At 41.9% G+C, this 21,402-nt stretch overlaps 1 protein-coding gene across 6 annotated transcripts in view; it reads right to left on the bottom strand.

Annotated features, from left to right (window-relative positions):
* SGCD (sarcoglycan delta) overlaps nt 1-21,402 on the bottom strand; it is a 326,557-nt gene that overhangs the window by 18,466 nt on the left and 286,689 nt on the right. For all 6 annotated transcript variants that reach the window (XM_082063327.1, XM_082063328.1, XM_082063323.1 and 3 more), the window contains one exon: nt 21,260-21,332. In XM_082063327.1, coding sequence (XP_081919453.1) covers nt 21,260-21,332 — 73 coding nt within the window. The remainder of the gene's footprint in view (nt 1-21,259; nt 21,333-21,402) is intronic.

The following is a 21,402-nucleotide window of genomic DNA, read 5'->3' on the forward strand; positions in this document are numbered from 1 at the left end:
AGTCTTTCAGCCTTAATTGGTAAGATGGAATATCCAGAGTCATTAGTGTGCCACATGGTGGGAAACCTCCATGTAACATGGCCTGACTATGGCCAGAAGAAGATGCTGAGTGGCCAGGGACCACATCCTGAGCAGGGATAGTGCCACCCGGCACTGTTTGGCAAAGACGTTATCAGCTGAGAGAACAGGTGTGATCAATAAAACCAGCGCATTGCAGGTTGGACCAAGAAGATTCAGCCCATAGAGCAGAGGCGTCAAACTCATTTTCACCAGGGGCCACATGAGCCTCGCGGTGAGCTGAATGTAATTTTAGGACTGTATAAATGTAGGAGTAGTTACATTTACACAGTCCTAAAATTACATTCGACCCACTGAAGGCAACCGCGAGGCTCAATGTGGTCCCTGGTGAAAATGAGTTTGACACCCCTGCCATGGAGGATAGCCCTGTATGTTACCATGATCTCTACCAGGAACCAGCCACATGAAACAGTGTGAGAAGCAGGAGCAAAGAGTCAGCTCTGGATGGAGCAAAATCAAAGGACAGATGTCCCCTCTCCTGCCGTGATCAGAAGTGGGACAGTAAATGACATTATCACTGAGCAGGCTGATCAAGAGCTCTGACTAAGCCACAGCACTGCTACTGATGCCACTAGATGGAACTTCAGAGCCTGTAATTATTATTACAAAAAACTCACCGCCAAATGTCTCTTGTCACAAGCTGTGTAGTCTGCATCACAGCTGGTCAAGTAATGGTCTCAGGCTGGTGTCTTCTAACTTGGGGGCTTGGAGCTGCAGCATGGCCAAGCCTCTGCTCCCCTGACCCCAGCTTGTCTGCACTCCCAGAGTGGCGAAGTAACAGAATCTCTGATTAGATATGCCCCATCTACTACCTAAACCACCTTTTTGGGTTTTTTTTGCTTGTCTGATATACTTTGTTATGTAACTTATTGCAATAAACCAAAACAAATTGAAACAAAACAAAATCCTCTGCCTGTTGGGTGCATTAATGAGCACTCTCATTTCACACATGAAGAAAAATAATTACTTTTTATGTTACCAGAATTGCCTAAACCACAAATGCAATTTTTCAGAAACAAAGGTTGGGTTGGTGTAAGTTTCTAATTACAGGTTGAAAGCTTCTAATTAAAAGGCATAAATTGGAAGAAACCCTTTCAACCAGAATTACAGAACAGGCTGCTAACATTGGGTATTATCTTGACATACTGTCATCAAGCCACGGAGGAGAAAAAGAAACAGAAATAAAGTGTTGCAGCTCTTCATTGGGACCACTGACACCACTTGCTACTTGATGTCCAAAAAAGTGCTGCCATCAGGAACACAGATGAGATGAACGCATCACATAGTAGGTTTGGGGGGACATCAAATTTCATAGCAACCCTGAGCCACTGGAGCAGGGAGAAGGACAGCTTTATTGTCACCCGGAGGTAACAGCTGAGGCTTAAATGGGCTTTTTCCTGAAGTTCTTACTTGTGTCTTGATGGTGGCAGGAGGACAAAAGCCACCTGGTAGGCCTAAAATTATAAAACCTGATGGAAAGATGGTACTTGAGTCAGCTAAAACATGCTAGATTAACCCATAAAATGTTCGCTAACAGAGACATTATACAGTGCTCTACTTTGGGGTGACTTTCATGTGCCGTCAGTGGTTGGCCCCTGGGTCAATTTGGGCCAAATCTCCACCACTTTCATGGCTTGCTCCTCTGCTCTACTTTGGAAGAAGAGTGCACCATACAAGATGTTTATCTTATTCTTCTGTTTTTTTGGGGTGTTAAGTAATCCTGCTGTGCAGACCAGCATGTCATCACTGACAGAGAAGATACTTTCTTGTGATAATCAGACATACTCAAACGTGAAGGTTACTGGCAGGGGTGCAGTGCTACACCAATATTGCAGTCATTATCATCAGTACTTCACATGCAGTCTTCTACATCAGAACTGCTTTACAAAGAGATGAAATGTTGATATATATATATATTTCAATGTTTAAATTTGTTTTAAACTCCATCTGTCAGGGGATTTTTACCTGCCATTTGGTCAGACATAAAGGAAAAGGATCAGGTAGATTAAAATCTCACATGAGTAGCACACAGGTTCAGCCTATTGTGCTTTCTTCAGTGGTTATTTACTTTTTCTCCAATGATTTATTCTACTCCTTCTAAAAAGATTGGACTTAGTAGTAAATCACTTACAATAAGAACTATAGAGATAACAAAACTAAAAAGGATTTGAAATGGTAGAATATAAAACCTGCTGGGAAAAAAAGGTCTGTCTGTATGCATCATCTAACTTGGTGGTGATATCCTTTGGAAACATGTACAGACTTGCCTAAGTGGATTTGAAGAGCTTATTTAGCATGACAAATTGGCTACAACCTGACGGCTATTTCTGAAAACCCATTTATAGACCTTCAGACACTCATACTGCTGTGGCATAGCCACTCATTGTACAGTCGATTTATAATGATTCCACCAAATTAAATCTTTATTAACAAACTTATTGACTCCGGCTTTGACTTTTTGTCACCCCTTTTAATTAACTGCAGTAATGAGACAAGCAACATCCAATAACAACTGACCAAACATTTTGTTTAAAACCTGCAGTTTATTTCAAGCAGCTTCACAAAAAATGAAGGCTGAATTGCTATTTGCTAAATGTCAATTTTCACACTCTGTTGAACCTTTTCTGAAGCTTGTCAACCACAAATCTGTAGTCATTTTTTCCCCCTCTGATCAGAGCTATATAGAGCACATAACAGGTTTTCAGTTGCTTTCCATTTTTAAGCAGATGTACCATTTTCTGTCCCAGTATACTTCACAAAATGCAAATTGTAAATCTAAAGGGATACATATGCCAAAGTTGTGGCCTCTTTCACAGTTCACATTTTACAGCAGCAATACAGTTGTATGTCTGCATGCGTAAGGCCACAGAAATGATCCAAACTCCAATGATCCAAACCAGCCCATTATTACGCAACAATACTGCACTATCCTGTTTCCAAATGTGCTGGGCTCGTGCTCAGAGCTAGGGAGCTGGTTCACCCTCCAGACCACTTGTTCACAGCCTTGTTCCCTGATTAGAGGCACAATTCCCATTCCCAGCTGCAATTCCCTGCCCCGCTGACTGGCACACAAAGCAGTCTCTCTTAATCACACGTGCACACATTTCCTTCTGCAAGCAAATATGACCATGAAAAGAGATGCAGGATTTGGCTCCAATGAGAAAAAAAATGCCTTTTACAGGATGAGAAGACTGGCAATCACTAAATTTGATGCTTTTTCCCACACTTATTACTACTTGCCAAAGCTGGCATGGCAAAGAGGGATCACAAAGATGTTGTCTAGGTCAGGATACTACCACCGAATAGGCTGCTAACGAGTGTGTAATCTGATTTCTGTCATAAACCAGCCTGGACATCAGCTGCTCATTCCTGTATCAAACCAAGCTGAACTGAAACCTGCCTTTTAGCAAGACAGACAATTTTCAGTAAGTATCCATTGGAAGATTCCTCTACACCCCTCTTTATAACACTGCTTCATAACCTATTTTGATAATCTGGAAAATTTTCCTGTGTGCAACTTACAATGTGCAACAGAGAACAGAACTATGTGGAAAATGAACACATCTTCTCTGGAGGAACACCAAGACAAAGCCAAGGAACAGGCAAGACCATTGAGGACAGAGATGGGGTGAGCGGCCCAGTGCTCTTCTGGGTTACTGGTTCTGAGCCTCTGCCATTTTGGCACTGAGGAGTTTGGCTGGGCCAATTATAAGAATGGGGAGTATTTGAAGAAGTTAATCTCAAAGCTCTTTGATAGCCTAGAACTAAAAATCTTAAATCTAGTGGAGTTTTCCAACTAATTTCTTGCTTTCAAATATGCCAAGGAAAATAGGTTGGGCAATGGTGCAGAGAAGAAAATAAAGGGATTGTGTGGGTGGGTAGAGGGAGGAATGGAGCAGAGAGAGAAAGAGATCGTCAAACAAACAAACAAAGCAAGCCAATTTACTGAAAAACTGAGTATAGAGATGTCTCCAAAGGGACTATTTTAATTCTGGGAATACGATATTTTGCAGATTCTTAGCATCAATTTGTCTTCAGCTAAAAATGAAACTGTTCTCTGTTTATATTTTTCATGTAATCACTCCTAAGTAAAATACACATTTTAAGGTAAGGTTTGGCAATCTTTCAAGAGAGATATGCTAGATGATATTTTCCTCAGCTAAAAGAGAGTCTGAGCCTGTTGGTGGCAATTCACTGTGTGCTGGGAGATGACCTTATTGGCATGAACTCTATGTAGGGCAGCAACATCCCTGTCCTGCTCCACCTGGAACTGGTGGGAACTGGGACCTGTGAAGCACTGCTGCTCACGGGTGCTTGTCTCAAGAAGCTGTGATCCCTTCTCTTGGCTCTGCTTATGCTATTCAACATGTGCCACCGTACTGTCACGGGCATCCATGCTGTAGGTTGTTGACTTTGTTTGTTTTAAGGCATCGAAATCTGTTCTCCAGCTCCTTGGGTCAACCACAGCACATAAGAAAATGTTCAACATTTCTTGACTTCCATGAGGTTCCTTCCATCTTCCTTTGGGCAAGTCTACATTTTGACCGTAATCACCTCCCTTATATGACTTTTTAGCAGATAACAAAGAGACAAGTACAGCTGCTAATGGAAGAGGTCAAATGGAACTGAAATGAAATGAATAAAAAAAAAAAGATGTCAGAAGAGTACCACTCAGTGACATAACCACTTCCCAGAACAGGTTTCATAGCTGGGAATTTAATTTCTTTTTACTGTATTTTATCTGGATTTTAAAAACAGAGGCAGGCAGGTAGGAGGACTGGCTTTGTGGTTCAAGCACTTGAATTGAATTCCCAGCCCCATGATGAACTGCCTTTGTGACCATGGGCAAGAGCATTCAGTGCTCCTTTGGTTCACTGCAGTATAGCAGTGGTGGGGACAGCTCAGCACAGCCCAGGAGGAGTAATTCTCCTCAAGACAGCCAAGTGATACAGGAAACTCTTTGCTGCTGATTTGGTCTCTTATCCCAAATAGCAAGTGATAGGACCAGAGGAAATGGCCTCAAGTTGCACCAGGGGAGGTTAAAATTGAATATTAGGAAAAAATTCTTCCCAGAAAGGGTTGTCAGGAATTGGAACAGGCTGCCCAGGGCAGTGGTGGAGTCGCCATCCCTGGAGGTGTTTAAAAGGCATTTAGACGAGGTTCTTAGGGACATGGTTTAGTGCTAGAGTTAGATTAGGTTATGGCTGGACTTGATGATCCTGAGGGTCTCTTCCAACTCAAATGATTCTATGATTCTCCTAGTGCTCAAATCAACTCAAATGAAAATTTTCTCATAGCAGACTGCCACCTCTGCTGCAGAGCATGGCCCTGAGCCATTCTCTCCACAAGGAACTTCACCAGAAGGTCTTGTGCAGTGCAGATGCCCCCAGGTACACAGAAGTAACCCCCCTGACTTCCCAGGTATGGCCTTTAAAAGATGTCAATAGAGTTACCTTGGAAACATAACATGGGAAAGGAAATTGGACCTTAAAATCAACCTTAATTCTTCCTTTGCATGGCCAAACAAACTAATAATAATAATGAAGAAACATTACAAGAGAAAAAAAAAAAAAAGTTATTTTGCTGCCTTTGAAACCAATAGCAATCACAGCTGTAAGGTGTAATTCTTTGTTCCTGGAATTCCTTCCTTTTTCTGAATTGCTGGCACCCTCATGGTATCTCTCAGCAGTCATGTTAACACTATATATTGATTGTCTGCTTGGTAGACAGCAGGAGGGCAAAATTAAAACTGGCAAGAACTTAAACTCTGTTTGGGTTCCTCCAGTACATGTGGAATATGGACAATTTTCTGTGTGCGGCGACCACTGCTAAAACCTTCCCAATGAAAATTACTGACAAGGTCTTCATCTGTAACCATCATCAGTAACCAAAGCCACCGCCGGGCCAGGCAAGGCAGAAGTCAGGGTACATTTCTTCCCTTCTCTTTAAAATGCTGGTGTGTTTCTGTTCTTTCAAGTAAAAAGTACATGAGATGTCTTCATTTCTACCATTCAAAGCTACCACTCTGCCAGGTTTCCAAGTGTCACCTGCTTCCCACAGACGGAAAAATGCTACGTGCTAAGACTGCTCTGTTGCACCCCAAGCACGGGGAACACTGAAATTCAGCATTCCTTGTAACATCCCCAAGTCCCAGCAGCCAGGAGCAGTTAATTCGTGTTCCAGAATAGTGAATGCAGTCCTCACTTTCTGGCCCCAAGAAAAATCGTGTCACATCCACGCACCATGCTGAGAAGCCACATTCAGCACTGGACCTTCCAGTCCAAACCAGTACCACTACGCACTTGCTAACGTTACCCAGCACCGGTGCTGGGATAAAACACTGGAGTGAGTAAATCTAAAAGATCATTTGTTTTGGCATGGAATACCAAGCCTGCCATATAGAGCTCAGAGAAATCTATATGTCTGTATCAGAGAAATACAGCAGAAAACTTCCTTCAGATAAGTTTCCTTAGTAGGGAGGAGGTAACTGTATTTTATCTTCACATAGTATCTCCTGTTGGATCTTCTGGCCTAAATGATTTTCATTCTTACGTAACACGCCTCATTAACGCTCAATGGAAGGAACATATTTTGTCTCTGGACTCAATAAAACACAGACAATGGGATCATGAATCCCATCACACAGGCCTCTCAATAGAACCTGTCTCTGGCATAAACAGGAGGGGAGCAGGAGACAGCTGCCTCTTACAAAACTTGGAAATTGCCAAAGAATTAATTTCTATCCTTTAGATAATATTAAGTTCACTGCAGTTCTTCCTTCCATCTCATTCCAGTGATTCCCACAGTCCTCTTTTTTTCTTGTGTACTGCCATCGCAGGATTCACCAGTATAAACATTTGCTGTTACCCTAAAAACAAACATTTGCAATATTCAATTTATAGGTCATGACAATAACAGAGTAACCAGGGCAAAACCACTGAAAACACACAACCTCCCTCAAACCAGTATAAATATACTCTGCCACTTCAAAAGAGTTCAAACAGCTTCATTCCAGCAGCATTGATGGTGGACAAGACAGGACCTGCCTTCCCACAGCCTGCGGAGAGCCCAGCTCCTCCGAATGGAACGTCTACCCGGCTCAGGGCACGGCCGGCTCTGCAGGGACCAGCTCGGGCAGCTGGGACACAGAGTCAAACTCGGGCAAGCTTGTTATCCAGCGATGCTGACTACACTCCCAGCACGCTTCTACAGATGACAGTATACAGAGCATCTTTATCTCCTCTAAGGGCTATCTTTTATAAAGTAGTCACATCCTGACAGTCATGCTGCTTTAACTTGACTGTTCTAGTTAGAGTTGTAATGTGAGGAGAGCTTAAAGAGATATAACTGGACTGAACTGTTTTAATTGTTCCCACTAGACCTGTGCTCTGTGACCTTGGTCATCTATAGAGCCATAAATATGAGCTTTGATTGGTGTTCCCATTGTGACTGGCAGGAGGAACACACTGGAGAGTGGACTAGGACCGCTTCAAGCAGGCAAGCAGCAACTGGAAATAATCAAGTTCAGAAACTCTGGGGACACTAATGTCACTGCAGGCCAGCCAGCCTGGAAGATAAACATTGCTGGGCACTGTGAAAATGATTTTTCTATTTGCTTTCCACTGAGAGAGTGAACTAGACTACACAATAGGCACTGGGCTTGGCAAATAAGGCCGTGAGCTCTTCTGAGGCAGATTTACCAGTCCTTTCTGCTGCTGGAGACATCAAAGTTACCAGTGGTGACAGTCACATTTCTGCTGTGCACAGTTACTGTTGAGGAACAGGAACATCAGCCCTTGAGCTCAGTTAAACCCACACAGCAGACACAGCGGACGCACAGAGAACGTTCCTATATGGGGCAACTCGAATAGTGGGAGCCTAAATGATCCCATGCAGGTACGTGGGCTGTCCCTCTCCAGTGCCAAAGCCAGCATAGCTACTTCTACAGCACCCTGCATCATGCACCAAGTGTGGAAATGGGAGACGTTTGGCATCCCACTCCAGAAGGGAAAGGACCTGGTGGATACAGTCAGGGAGAGGAACACAGCTTGTCCCGCGACTGTGACGTCCAGCTCTCACTGCGCTCTGTGCTGGGAATACAGAAATAGAATTCAAATAGCTCTAAACTCTCCTATTTTAACATAAAAAATGGTAGGTTTTCAGGAAAAAAGCAAAGACGCATGCTGGTGGCCTGAGTACATATAAAAGCAGCTCCGGAATATTTATATTAGCAGAGTGCACAGCAGGAAAAGCTGAGCTGTGCTAATGGCAAAGCTGCCAGAATATTTCTGAGTGACTTGCCCAGTGCCACAGCGTGATGTGCTTGCTGGCTGCCCGTCCACATGCACCTTCATTAACTCCTCAGTGATCAGAACCTTACACATCACAGAAGAATGGAATTTACACATGGTAAAAATCTAGTTATAACTCTGAAACAACAGCCTCACCATCTCTGTTGAGAATATTAAGGTTTGAGAAAGAAAATAGCTGTTCTACCCTCAAGGATAAAGCAGTAAATATTCAGAGGAAAGTAACACTGTGTCTAACTGTCTACATTTGTACACTATCCAAAGTGTTTAATTCACAAGTAATAAACTCTTTGGACTTTGGCATTGTGGTAACTTTAAGGCCAAAAGAAAACAGATAAGTCAATAAAAGAACATGGCATTGCATCTCCCTCACTACCTATAGCACTTTTGCATATGTGCATAGGTGTGTTAATAACACATGGTAAATCCGACATGCTAAGAAGTCCAGATTACACGGTCTTTTATGAGAAGAAGTTCAGTGGCATCCCACAGGGACATGCCGTACTATGCTCATGCATTAACTGATCATCCCGGTCTCTTCCCTTTGCCTCTAGCCTCTCACTGAAAGTAAATCCCATAATTTTTCAAGTAGTTGAGTCAGATTTGCAAAGTCAGCACATTCCTATAGTGGCCACAAGCATTTAAACCATCAACTATTTTTTTTCTAAAAGTTTGATTCCATTTTTTTTTTAAACCAAGTAGATAATGCCAGCATTGCCCAACATGCTAACATTCTTTTTTAAAATGACCAGCTCATGACCCTGATATTTATACAATATGGACCATCATACTCCAAAAAAATCAGGCATAAAAAAACCTGAATTTCTTAAATTACATGCTCAATTGTCTTCAGTTACTTTTGGAAATATTGACTAATAGTAGTCATTGCCTGTTCTCCTTCACTGTTAATCTCTTTCAGAAAATGTGCTTCTTGAACTGTAGAAAATCACCTTTTTTAAGAAGAATTTTGCATTTTTCTGACTGCAGCAAACTATATGGAGAGTGGCTGACAGGTCCTGATGGATAACACAGACACCAGCAGCTTCCCAGAATACTCAGCTCCGAAAAGAAGGAAGCTCTGCAGAAGTGGTCTGGATAGCTCCATAAATCAATGCCACACTGATAATTCCTTACAGCTACTAAAAATCAAGGGATGGTCAATTTCAAGGATTGGTTCTACAAAAGTCTTGCGATCGTTCTTTTAAGAGAGCCACAATCTCCATTTGGAGAACCATTATACGCAAGTATTCAGTGGCTCTGATGAAATCCCAGCCTAGCTCTTGAAGGCTGATTTTGCTATTCATCACTCTAAGTAAAAGCACAGCCAAAGTTGTTTCTTTTGTTTATATCAAGTTACCTTTTTAAAAAATATTTCCCCCCCTGAAAATTCAAACCTAATAATGTATGTAATTTATTGTGGAATAGTTCGGTCACATTGGTAGATTAGCCAGTGCTGTAACCGACCAAAGCCTGGACAAGGGAAGCCAAACATTAATGAAATAGCAAATGCTTGGCTTCACTCAGAAAGAGAGAACTGGAATCCAGCTGGAGGAAAGCTTCTTCAAAGAGATGATCATGAAACCAGCACTCACTTTGGCATCACACAGACACTGTGACGTACTATGTGAGTCAGAGAAGCACTTTTAACGTGTACCTGAGCACCTTTGCCTGGAGAACTCCCATTGCATTGACACTGATTCCCCTTGCAGGTCACACCAGCTCACAAGCTATGATGCAACATCATTGAAAATGTGCATGTATTTATTAGAGGTTACAGCATAAAATAAGCAGGCACCTTGAAATATATTTCAGACTGTGACAGCAGGCAGAGTGACTGAATATATGTCAGAGGTTTATGATGAACTCTGAAGTGTCTTAATTTAAGAGGCAGCATCCTTTTTCACGGACATCCTTTATTGCTTGATTTATTCTTTCTATCTGCAACTAACCTCTAGACTCATAGATTTAGACTCCTGGTGTGATGTTGCCTGAATGCCATCCACCTCAGAGCTCTGCAAAATGTTCTGACAAAGTCATTGCTTGGTCTTCTCTCACTGTTCAGAACAATGCCAAGGCATGGAGAGATTAAATGATACCCCACTGCTCAACTGTGAACCCATAAAATCAAGATATTTAGTGGGTATTTTAGAAAATTTGTCACATGCTAAGGAGGAAAGGACTATGAGAGATTTAGTGCACCATTTTCCACTCTCTTTAGCTGTATTGCCCTTGATGTTTTTTTTTGCAAAGAATTAGGCATGACCTGATAGTTGGGATGAGGAACTGCGCCCAAGTGAATGAAGAATTACTCTTTTCCTGATACAATCAGTGTGATCATCCAACAGAGAAAAACCTGAGCATTTATGGAAGTGTGCAGCATTCTGTACTTCAAAAATATATTAGTGAATTAAGCCATGAAGTATGATATACACCTCATGGTTTGGATTTGGTGAGGGACGGAAATGCATCGCCCAAATCTCCAGCAGCTTCTGCTCCATGGGAACAAGAATTGATTATCTGGTACTGAAAGGTTTGGAGGCTTTAGATAGAAATGAACAGCAATTACAAAGGACTTAATTTTTGTACCCTAAAAGGCTCTGTCAGAAATGTCATTTGTAATTAATTAGAAGTGTATAAACCAGATAAAAGCCTGTTAATAAAGTCAAGTAGTAGTTTTTAACCCAGAGAACTCTGGGTTTCAACCACTGGCTGAAAGCTCAGGACCTTTTCACAAGTTTCTCTGTGCTTTCCAGGTGATCCCTCTGGCAGCACTTGAGATTCCAAAGTGAAATTCTTCGGGTTTATAAGAAAGCTTCCATCTTAAGACATATCTCCTCAGCTGATTCTTGTAACATATCCTGTTTTTCTAAAGAGACTTTTATTGCAATATGAATTTATTACAAACCATTTCACATGCACACATTTTCAATCATACCTTGTGGGTCATAAAAGAGAATTTAATCTCAGAAACCTTGGGAAGTAATGATATTCTTTAACCTCTGGCATTGCATGAGAAGATACTGCATATTTTTTATCAAAATGAACAGCTCTAATAATCTTCCATTATTATCCATTTATATTTATTACTCCTTCATTAAAGTTAAGACACCAAATCCTTAATCAAAAAATTTAAATTGACATTTTACTTCTTTCTCCATCTTTTCAAAGGTTAATGCTTAAGGAAGTGGACAAGACATGACATATTTTTATCATTGCCACACAGTTCAGCAATAGCAGCATAAACCCTTTGTGCCTTGCTTTTTGCCACTATTATATCAAATATAAGCAGATTTGCACTGAGTTCACTGGCAGGGAACATCTCCTTACAGCAGCACATCCCCTCATTATCCAGCTCTCTCAGCTGTTCTCCAACTCACCAGGAGGCCATTTCCCCTCTGCTTTACAACCTCTTTTACGATCCTTGATGGCCTAAGTTTTGGGGTTTTTTTGATTTACTTTCTTGCTCGATTCCCCAGTGTCACTTTATAACATGTCTTCAGCCAGCCTTCCCACAACCGTCCTTAATGACATGAAACCAGGCAAAGAGGGAGAGAATGTGTTTTTGTATTGTGGAAAGCAAGAGAGAACTCATGAACCGAGGTCAACTCAAGAGGAGAAACAGGGACTGCATCTGATTTCAGCTGTGGAAACAGCTGCCAGGAGAGTCCCAAGAGCCCAACACCCATTCATGTTACCCTACCCTGGGGAAAAGCTCCTCTCCTTCTGCAGCTACTGCCCACACCCTGGGAGAGTTGCTCCGTCTCTAGAGAACTGAGCTGCCTTTCTGAACTTGTTTGTCAAGCTTTCTTGGAGCCACTTACCTGTTTTTTGGCTATTACTGGGTTGAAATCACATCTCTGCATCCTCATCTCCTGCACGGCCCCAGAGCCACACAACATCGTGTGAATGTAAGTCTGGCTTTTTCTACCCAAGGACACAATGTCCTTGTGCAGCTGAAGCAAAACACTGCATTATTTTACTTGCCAGCAATGCCGTGTGTATATACTGAGGTGTGTATTTATAGCAGCCACCTCTGCTGATGGAAGAAATGGCAGCTGCTGCTTTGCCTTTCAAACCAGCAATGCGCCACTGTTAATATGGTGCTTTCACATGTTTTGCTTCAAAAAAACTGCTGCTTTTTTTTCAGGGAGCCACAGCAATGCCAACTCAGCTGGGAAGCAGAGCAGGGGACCGGTGACTGCAGAAGTGTCAGCAGAATCTGGAAATGAGGCGACAAAGTCCAAGGGCTCATGACTTTACTGAAACAGAGAAGAGACAATAAAGAGGAACCCCCTGCCAGCTTCTGCTTGCGCTGCTGGCATAAGTGGCTTCTGCTTTTCCATTTCCTCCCTTCATGGGACATGAGCGTGCGCAAGGTGCAAGATGGGTCACCAACCATCTCCAGCCCAACATTGCTGAGCCCAGGAAGCACATGGCAGCACACAGCTAATGCTCACACACTAATATATTATTATCCTCCCAGATGAAGCAGACAGCAGGGGAGCAATTGTGGGTTGCGCAGGGGTCCCCAAAGAGGGACACAGGTTTGCCTGCTGAGTGTCCTCAACAGCCACGTGCTGCTTCCACGCTGAGAGGCAGAGTTGAGTTCAAACACCATTCGAGAGCAGGCAGTGATGCTCCTCAAGTATGACTTCAGTAATGTTATTGAGTTGGAAATCATCACTATTCAAAGCAGCCAGAGGTGCCACAATAACCCATGGGATAAATCCATATGGCAAAATACCTATGAGGAGTAGAGCAGCAGCAGCCATGGCACATTAAGAAGATAAAATCAATTCCAGTCATGAGGAAGTGACACAGCTACTCCTGTTTCGCCTAGAGAAGGAAACTCTATTCCACATTAAACATAAACTCAGAATAAAGATTCTGTAGGCACGGTAAATATTTATAATTTCTCTAAATAAGTACACAAAATATTGCTTTCAAAAGAAAGGGTCCCATTATAGTTACGGACACATTTTTCTCCTCTCTTTAACAGGATTATGCAACAGCTACTAATCCCTGACTACAGTTTAAAGTAAAATTAGTGTATTTGTAAAAATGTCCTTTTTAATCACTGTGGACTTGTATAGCTCAAAGTATCTCACTCTCATTAAATAGTAAGTCTTATTGCCTTGATACAGCCAAACCCTCTGGCATCAGCAAGAAGGAAACAAAGCCCTGAGGAACTCTGCACTTTGGTGGGAAAGCGTCTGAACTGTCCTTCCCCATTTCGTAGCAGGTTAATGAGGAGACTGTGTTAAACAGTCGGCTTTAAGGAAGCTGGTTGGTAACCGCTGCGGTGCCCACGCTGGGCTGCGCAGCGCTGTGGGGAGCTGGGTTTGCCAGAGGGCTCCCAGGCTCATCTGCGAAGCCCCAGCGGGGAGACAGTCCTTCCTTAAAAGCCGGTACCAAGTGCTGAGTAAGGCAAAGATTTTTATTTTGCCTGCTTTGCTCTTCACTTCGGGTTTTAGAAATGCGAGATACACAGCTGGAGAGAAGTATAAAGGGATAGAGAGAAATATTAAAGAAAACTGTGTATTTTTCTACCCAAAAGCAAACATAGTGCTCAGTGGATTACATTTCTCTCATTTCTTTAAGATAAGAACAGTGTTCAAAGCAAAATCTCCTTCTCTTCTGAGCTATTCAGTCATTTTGAACATGACTACATTCTAAATATCACAGTATTTGCAAAGGATTTGGATCACAGTGATAGGTGGGTAAGGTGCTTTCCTTGCCACCTTGCTCAATATCCTTGGTACAAATAGCTCTATCTCAAGTACAAATGTTATGATAAAACAATTGTTATTGAGCCTCTCACAGAGCGTCACAAATGCCGCATCCCAGACCAGCACAGTGACTGATTCACGGTGCAGCATCTCCAATCACCCTACACAACTGCAGCACCAGCCAGACTCTGCTGCACAGCAAACGTGTTGCCCAGCTTACACCGACACAAATGCTGGTTTCCCTGCCCTTTGCTCTGAGTCGTTGTCCAATAATTGCTTTTAGGACACTTAGGTCTGCAGTTAGTCAATAACCTGCAGATCCAGGACACCCCCAAAATGGTCCCTAGAGCCTGCAGACCAGGTGTTTCTCCCAGGGCACAACCAATAAGATATGTCATTCCAGAACACGGTAGCTCTCTTTAATCCTTATCAAAATGTAAATGAAAGACAACGTTTTCTATAAACATCCGCATTCTAGAAGCTAAAGGGTATTTTGATTATTTTCTGTAAGACCATCCAAAAAACAAAACCTCAGGGAGCAGACTAACCTACAAGACAGATACATCATGTTACATGTGTCACCACATCCTTTTCATCAGTGTATAGTCAATATTCTGTATTATATGAATAACTAATTAGTTTCACAACTTACTTCCACAAATGTCATTGCAAAATCTATCTGAGGAATGTCATCTGCACTTGAGAGAATGACAAGCATTGTAATTAAGTATTAAGCCATTTCACCAGTGTGAGTCTGTCATGGAGTGTGAAATGGCTATAATTCATATTTTTAAGACCTTGCATTTATTAGCATCTATTTTCCACTCAAGGTTAGCGGTATGCTGCATAGAGAGTTAAAAAAAGCAAAAAAAAAGCTCACATTTTTGTTATTCAAATGGATATATGTGCATGTCTGACTGTACAGATTGGCCACACCGGTAGGGTTTCTTCCAAGTCCCAGAGGACTTGTGGCTCACACACCTTTGTGAACGTCTCTCGAAGGTTAGATGAATGCTTTGATTATGGAGCAAGCAACATTCTGCTGTTGAAAGCTAATGACAACCCTGGGCACAAAACACCTCAGCAGGATACAGATCTTGTATACAAGAAAGATATTCAATCTGAGATAACAGTCAGGATTGATGATTAATATCTCCCAGAAAAAGGCTCTGTTTGCATTAGAAAACCCCTATAGAATAAATGCAAAAAGAGAATAATGAAGCAGGCTGTTTTGTTTTATTCAGGACGCAGAAAAAGTTAAACTGGTCTTTGTCTGGTTTCTCTTATTTTTCTTTCCCCCCTAGCTTGAGCTTATTGCATTTTTTACTTCGGCCATATACTGTGTTGGAAACACCACCATGCCAGGCTCTCCTTCCTGCCAAGCCTGCTTTCACCATCCATTAGCCCTGTTTGAAGAGGATCTGCCTGTCTATGGACAAACCCTATTAGCAGTGCCGTGAGCAGAGCTGAGCCATGATTTATCCACCTGGGATAAGTCAGCAAAGCTCTGTCAACACCTCTGCCATTTCCCAGGCGTGTGCATCCTGAGCATCTCATCCATATTTGGGCTTCACCTGCTAAAACCAGGGAATAAATGGACACCAAGAACTAAATCCCCTCTTTCTGGTGCTGAGTGTGAAAGAGGTGAAGGCCATTAAGAGAAGATTTGCTGAGGTAAGGAAAGGGAACAGCAACCATCCTCTCCTCTTCTTTGCAACAGAAGTCTTTTGACAGGTGGAAAGTGCCAGAAACTAACTGCCTCCTTAAGTCCAAGCCTTATATCGGATGGTTTAAAGAAATCTCATCACACTGCCCACAAGAAGCCTATGGAAAAGACTGCCTTTGATTTGGGAGGGCTCTGGCTTGTCTTCTAAACAGATGAACAAGCAGCAGCTTTGAAGGGACATCAGCAGGAGGAAAGGCTAAAGCAAAGTGGCCACAGCTATGAAATGAGTGTGAATTCTTCTCTGAGAAAGTCTCATCCAACAGCAAGCACTTCAGGAAGCCTTAGATGTCACAGGAAAATTGTTAGATCAGATGTGTTTTAGAATTCAGAGAGTGATGAGGACCTCTGGCATTCAAAACAAACTCATCAGAGTCCACTTATATCAGCTTTAAGTTTAGAAACAGGAACCTGTTCTCTCATTTTCATTGTACACTAAAAGATATGCGTTGACTTTGGTGGAGACAGGTATATAAATCCAACCCAACTATGTCATATGAAAACAGTTATCTTTGTTAAAACGTGGAAAGTAAAGCTCATCCCAAGGCAAAGTCTGCTGTCTTTTAGGCTCTTAAGACTTATTTGGATTGTACTGGTATAACAGAGAAAATAATTGCATCCTTTCCGGTAAATCAATCGGAAAATAACACCAGGTAGATACAAGGCTACATTGGCCATTTTTCCCTGACACCTCACAGGAATCCCCAAGTGTTTGCTGTAAACTAAACAGTGTTTCAGCATCACATACTAGTGTTATATAAATGACTTCCATTTCTCACCAATTACTTCCTCTTTCATACCATTCATTTTTTGCATTTCCTCTAATTTTTCTTCTCTTAATCTCTATTAATGTAATGGGTTTTGGACAGAAACATTATTTGTGCTCGTATTTATTGAAAATGTTTCTGCTGCCTTGTGAAACACAGCTGAGAGAAACCTTAATGTGATAAGAATTATTGTTTTGCAAAATGAATATCGTTACATTATCAGAGCACTGTATTTAAATTCCTTTTTGTTACAATAGGTCTCACTTGGACTATTTGGATAGTTCAGTACTGTACATGGTAAAGTAGAATTGCACTAATAAAATCAAGCTGCAAGAACATTTCATCTGCCATTTGGTACTTTCAGTGCTTCATAATTAACTTTGGTCAAAAATTACCCCTTCAAGCCCAAGGGATTAATTCTCCCTTAACTATATTTGTGCACTACAGCAAAAACAGTCATCCCTTGGTTTCCAGGCTTTGGATGAGCAGTTTACTGCATTTTCAACCTATGATAATTGTGGATGAATTCCAGGTGTGTGCTTGCCCCTCATGGAGATAATTTCATGCTGTCTGATTTCTTTTCATTTAACTCTGGGAACACAAATGCCCTAAACTACGTTTCCCTGCTCCGGGTGCCTCTGCCCAGCGTGACTTGGCATGGGAGGCACCTATGTTATTTCTGAGCCCACAGACCTGCTCCCAGCATACACCTTCCCAGCACTTCGCACATTAATAACATCCTCCTGATCATTCTTCTTATATGGGATCACCCACTTTTTAATCCCCTCCTGCTAAATTATTTTCCTTCTTCCTTACTGATTGGTTAGTCTAGCCCTTATCCCTCACCTTGGAGGATGTGTCAGTGGTAATGAAAGTGCTGATCTTGTTAGCCTCCTTGGCATATATTTGCCTTTTGGAAGAAGATAAATAGAGGAAGGCAAGTGATTTGTGCCAGTGTCAAGCGGAGGCTCTCAAGACAGGCTTTTACCAAGTTACCTGGGTGCTCCTAAAATAATCCAGTGATAAAAAGTCATCTTGAATTCAACTTTTATACACAGGCAATCACATTACTGTGTGTCAAAGACACCAGCCTGCATTAAAAAGAGTCAATGCAGATGAGTACCAATATTTCAATATCTTAACAAATCTCCCAAGCCCTCCCCCTAAACTATTTTGGGATGATACTGAATAGCAATGTTAAACATTCCAAGAATTTGAAATTAATTTGGATTTGTTTGCTTTCCTTTTTACTGTTATTAAACAGTTTAAAACCCAATGAACAACTACCAAAAATTACTTTAAATAAATACAAACATAGAAATGCTCACAGAAGCGTATAAAACAGTTTTTCAACCATCTCTTGTTCTTAGGTCACTATTAAAGAATATTCTAGATCCCAAATAGGAAACACGAGCTTTTAATGAATCAACAGAACAGTTAATAAGACTCTGCACTAAATAAGACATTTATAAGCTCTGGCATTCCTACTACAACTGATACTGAATAGGATTGTTTTAAAACACACAAGTCTGTCTGCAGCATGGGAGGGCACCACCTGAGGAGACTCAGGAGCACCACAGTGCAGAGCTGGTTCTAACAAGGACCCAACCAATTCTCGCAGCCTTGCTATGGGCTTAGCACATGAGGAAAAAGCTACATACATATTGCCACCTGAATTTTCTCCATCTAAACCATTGCAAACAAAAGTGTTTTAAAAAGGGCGCTTGCAAAAGAGGACCACACCTTGCCTGTTCTCCAGGTGTTGACCACCTTGTAGAGCAGCTGGTTACGAATACATGAATTAGGCTGTATGAACAGAACACAACTTGTCTGTTAAATGGGGACACAAAGTCTGTTGAGAACATGTGCACCATCACTTGAAGCATGTCAGTCTTCGTGACACATGGGCGTGACTGGAGGCCTTTGGGAGATGGGAGGAAAAGAAAGAGAGAAATGGAAGCGATTGGCACGATGGCATACTGCCCATCGTGTGGGGGAAATCAGCCTGTCTGTGAAGGAGACGAGCAAGGGAAAGAAGACATACAGATGGTCTGACTCCCAGTGGTGACAGGAGCAGTTGGTCTCCTCTCTTTCCAATAGTGACAGTCACTGTCACCTTATTTTGAAGTCTCCTAACGAAAAAGTGGGAGTCAGTGCGGTACTGAAAAGAGCAAATGGATAAATCACGTAACTAATTGTAACCATTTGGTCTAAAAAGAGTGATGGAGGTGTCTGGTGACAGCCTGCAATAGCTGAATATGCACTTTCCCACCCCGAGAACTTCAGACTAAGGAGGAAAGAAAGTTTCCACTATTTATTGCAGAAAAAGGTCTTTTAGAGACAAACCAGCTACAGAGCACACGTTTTTAATGCTGCTTTCCTAGCAGTGTATGACAGCTCGGGACCCACAGCCTGCCATCTCATTCAGTCCCATTTCACCGCAGCATCTTTTTAAATAGGCCAAAAGGACACCTTATGCACACACACTGCTATTAAAAATAGGAAGGTGCTAAAAAACATTCCCCCAGCATAAGATTATTTTCTCTGTTAACTCTGTACTGCACCTAAAAGGCCCCACTTTATCCAAGAAGCAGCCACTGCTCCAACATGTGTATCTGTAGAGAGAGTGATGGATGGTTCTTCGCTTGGGGAGGAATAGAGCATTTGCTCTTGGGAAACCTTGCTTTCTCCACCCAGTGCTACCACTGGCTCTTTTCTGCTGAGGGTGGTGGAAAGAACACTTATTTTTGCCAAGATAAAACTTTCAGTAGCATGCAAAGTGTTTTAGGACCCCGCAGGACTTTCTTTTCAAAGCAAATCCTATTCAATGAGTTTCCTTTAAAGCAAACCAAACCAAGCCACAAAAACAAAAACAACAGATTTTTAAAGGATTTTTTTCATCCAGCCCACTAATTTCAAAGAAAGTCAGTTATCTGACAGCTCTCCACATAAACCGAGTGAAATAACAACATGAATTTAAAGCAAACCGAATATACTGAATGAAACGTTAGCATGGATACTGCTATTTATTCATTTCTATTTCATTTAGCTTAATTCTCATTGGAACAGAAGCATACTCAATAAGATTAAGGCCATTTTAATTCACATTTGTCCTCTCTAATATGACACTCTACACTTATTTAGATTAAATTCCCCTCCCATGTTTATAAAAGTCCTAAGTAACCACAAACTTGGACCTAAATCTTGCATCTCTTTTGCACTACTGAAAATGGGCCCGTTTTCTAAGTTATTTAGATGTATTGGATATTTTAACCATGATCTTGATTTTTTTTTCTTTTCTGAAAATGTCAGCAAAGATGGGCAGTGCCAGAAAGCCTTTGTCACCCGAAGATCACCTACAAACCCACCCACCCCCTGACTGCTTTGTTTGCTCGCTCTGCCCAGAGAAACAGAGGGTCCGTGCATCTGCATCCCCTCACCCTGCCCTCCCCAGGCTCATTCCACCCCAGCACATGTCAGGCTGAGCAAAGACCTTATTTTCCTCTTTTTTTTTTTAGAGGAACTATATACCAAGATTGGGAAAACCACAAGGCAGAGTTAAAGTCACTGCTCGGAGAAAGAAAGCAAACTTTCATAACAAACTGAATCACACCACTTGTTGCCTGACATCTGATCCCCAGAGTGCAAAATGGGAACAATTAGAGTGTTCGAAGAGAGAGAAAATGAAAGATAGTGATAGGTCCAAGGGAAGGCAGCCAGGATATACTTCATCTTTCACAGTGATCTAGCTGGGCCATAACCATCCCCAGTATCAGAGCAGAGAGAGTTAATGAGGGGTCCTCTCCCATCTCCGTGTATCTGCAGTAAATCTGCACTGTTCGTGCACAACTTCAGCTGTCTCAAGGTTGCTTCGTCCCCAGAAGTTTCCAGGAGAGGAGAGTTTGCAACCCAAAACCTAAGGACAAGATGTCCTTCTGGAGATTTTTTTTCACCTTTTCTCTCTCTCCCTTTGTGAAGAAGGATAATTAGGGCATTGATGGCAAACCCCTACAGCCCTCTGGGTCAGAAGACACCAGGAGATGTAGTCAATAATTTATTAGACCATATGATTAGTCTCTTTTCAGAGGCTAGTCATTCAAACAAAATTGTAGTGCCACACTTCTCTTTTTTAAAAAAAAAATAAATACAATGCCCAGCATCAGCTTGAGGGCAAAGCTGGTTCTCAGGTGTGCTGTTTATTCCCTTCTGATACATTGCTGTCAGCAAGCATCATCTCTGTGAGTGTCAGCAGGAACATGCATGCACAGCTAGACCCTGTGTAGGTCAGGGAGGGTTTGCATTTCTGCAAGACACATAATGCTGGAGAGCATTATCCTTTTGCTTGCTGCTACTCCCCATGATTCAGCACGGACTCCCTGCACAACCAGGAAAAGATTTCTCTATTTTTCTTAAAAGGCTAAGCCCAGAATAAGCAGAGCATGTTACAGAAGAGAAACTATGCTCTCCTGACTTTTAGCTCGGTCAAATTACATATAAACACAGCAGGTCCCTGCTCTTCCATGGCATCCCCTTAGTGATGCCTTCCAAAGTGAACCCCAAGCTCTTATGCAAAAGCAGAAATGATGCCCAGCAGTATGCACAACTCCAACAAGGTGCCACTGAGTTACCATTAAATCATATTCCAAAATTTACCTTAGTTCCTTGAAGGGGTCTGCCCTGACATTGGGAGTTTCTATAGATTTAGGGAACACTGTGCCTTCTGCTCCTGAAATCACAAAACAAAACAGAAGACAAATCGTAAACATTATAAGCTGTTATCAGGGGAGTGATTGTCA

This window comes from Streptopelia decaocto, assembly GCF_964273445.1.
Source record: "Streptopelia decaocto genome assembly, chromosome: 12".
In the NCBI taxonomy this organism is placed as follows: Eukaryota; Metazoa; Chordata; class Aves; order Columbiformes; family Columbidae; genus Streptopelia; species Streptopelia decaocto.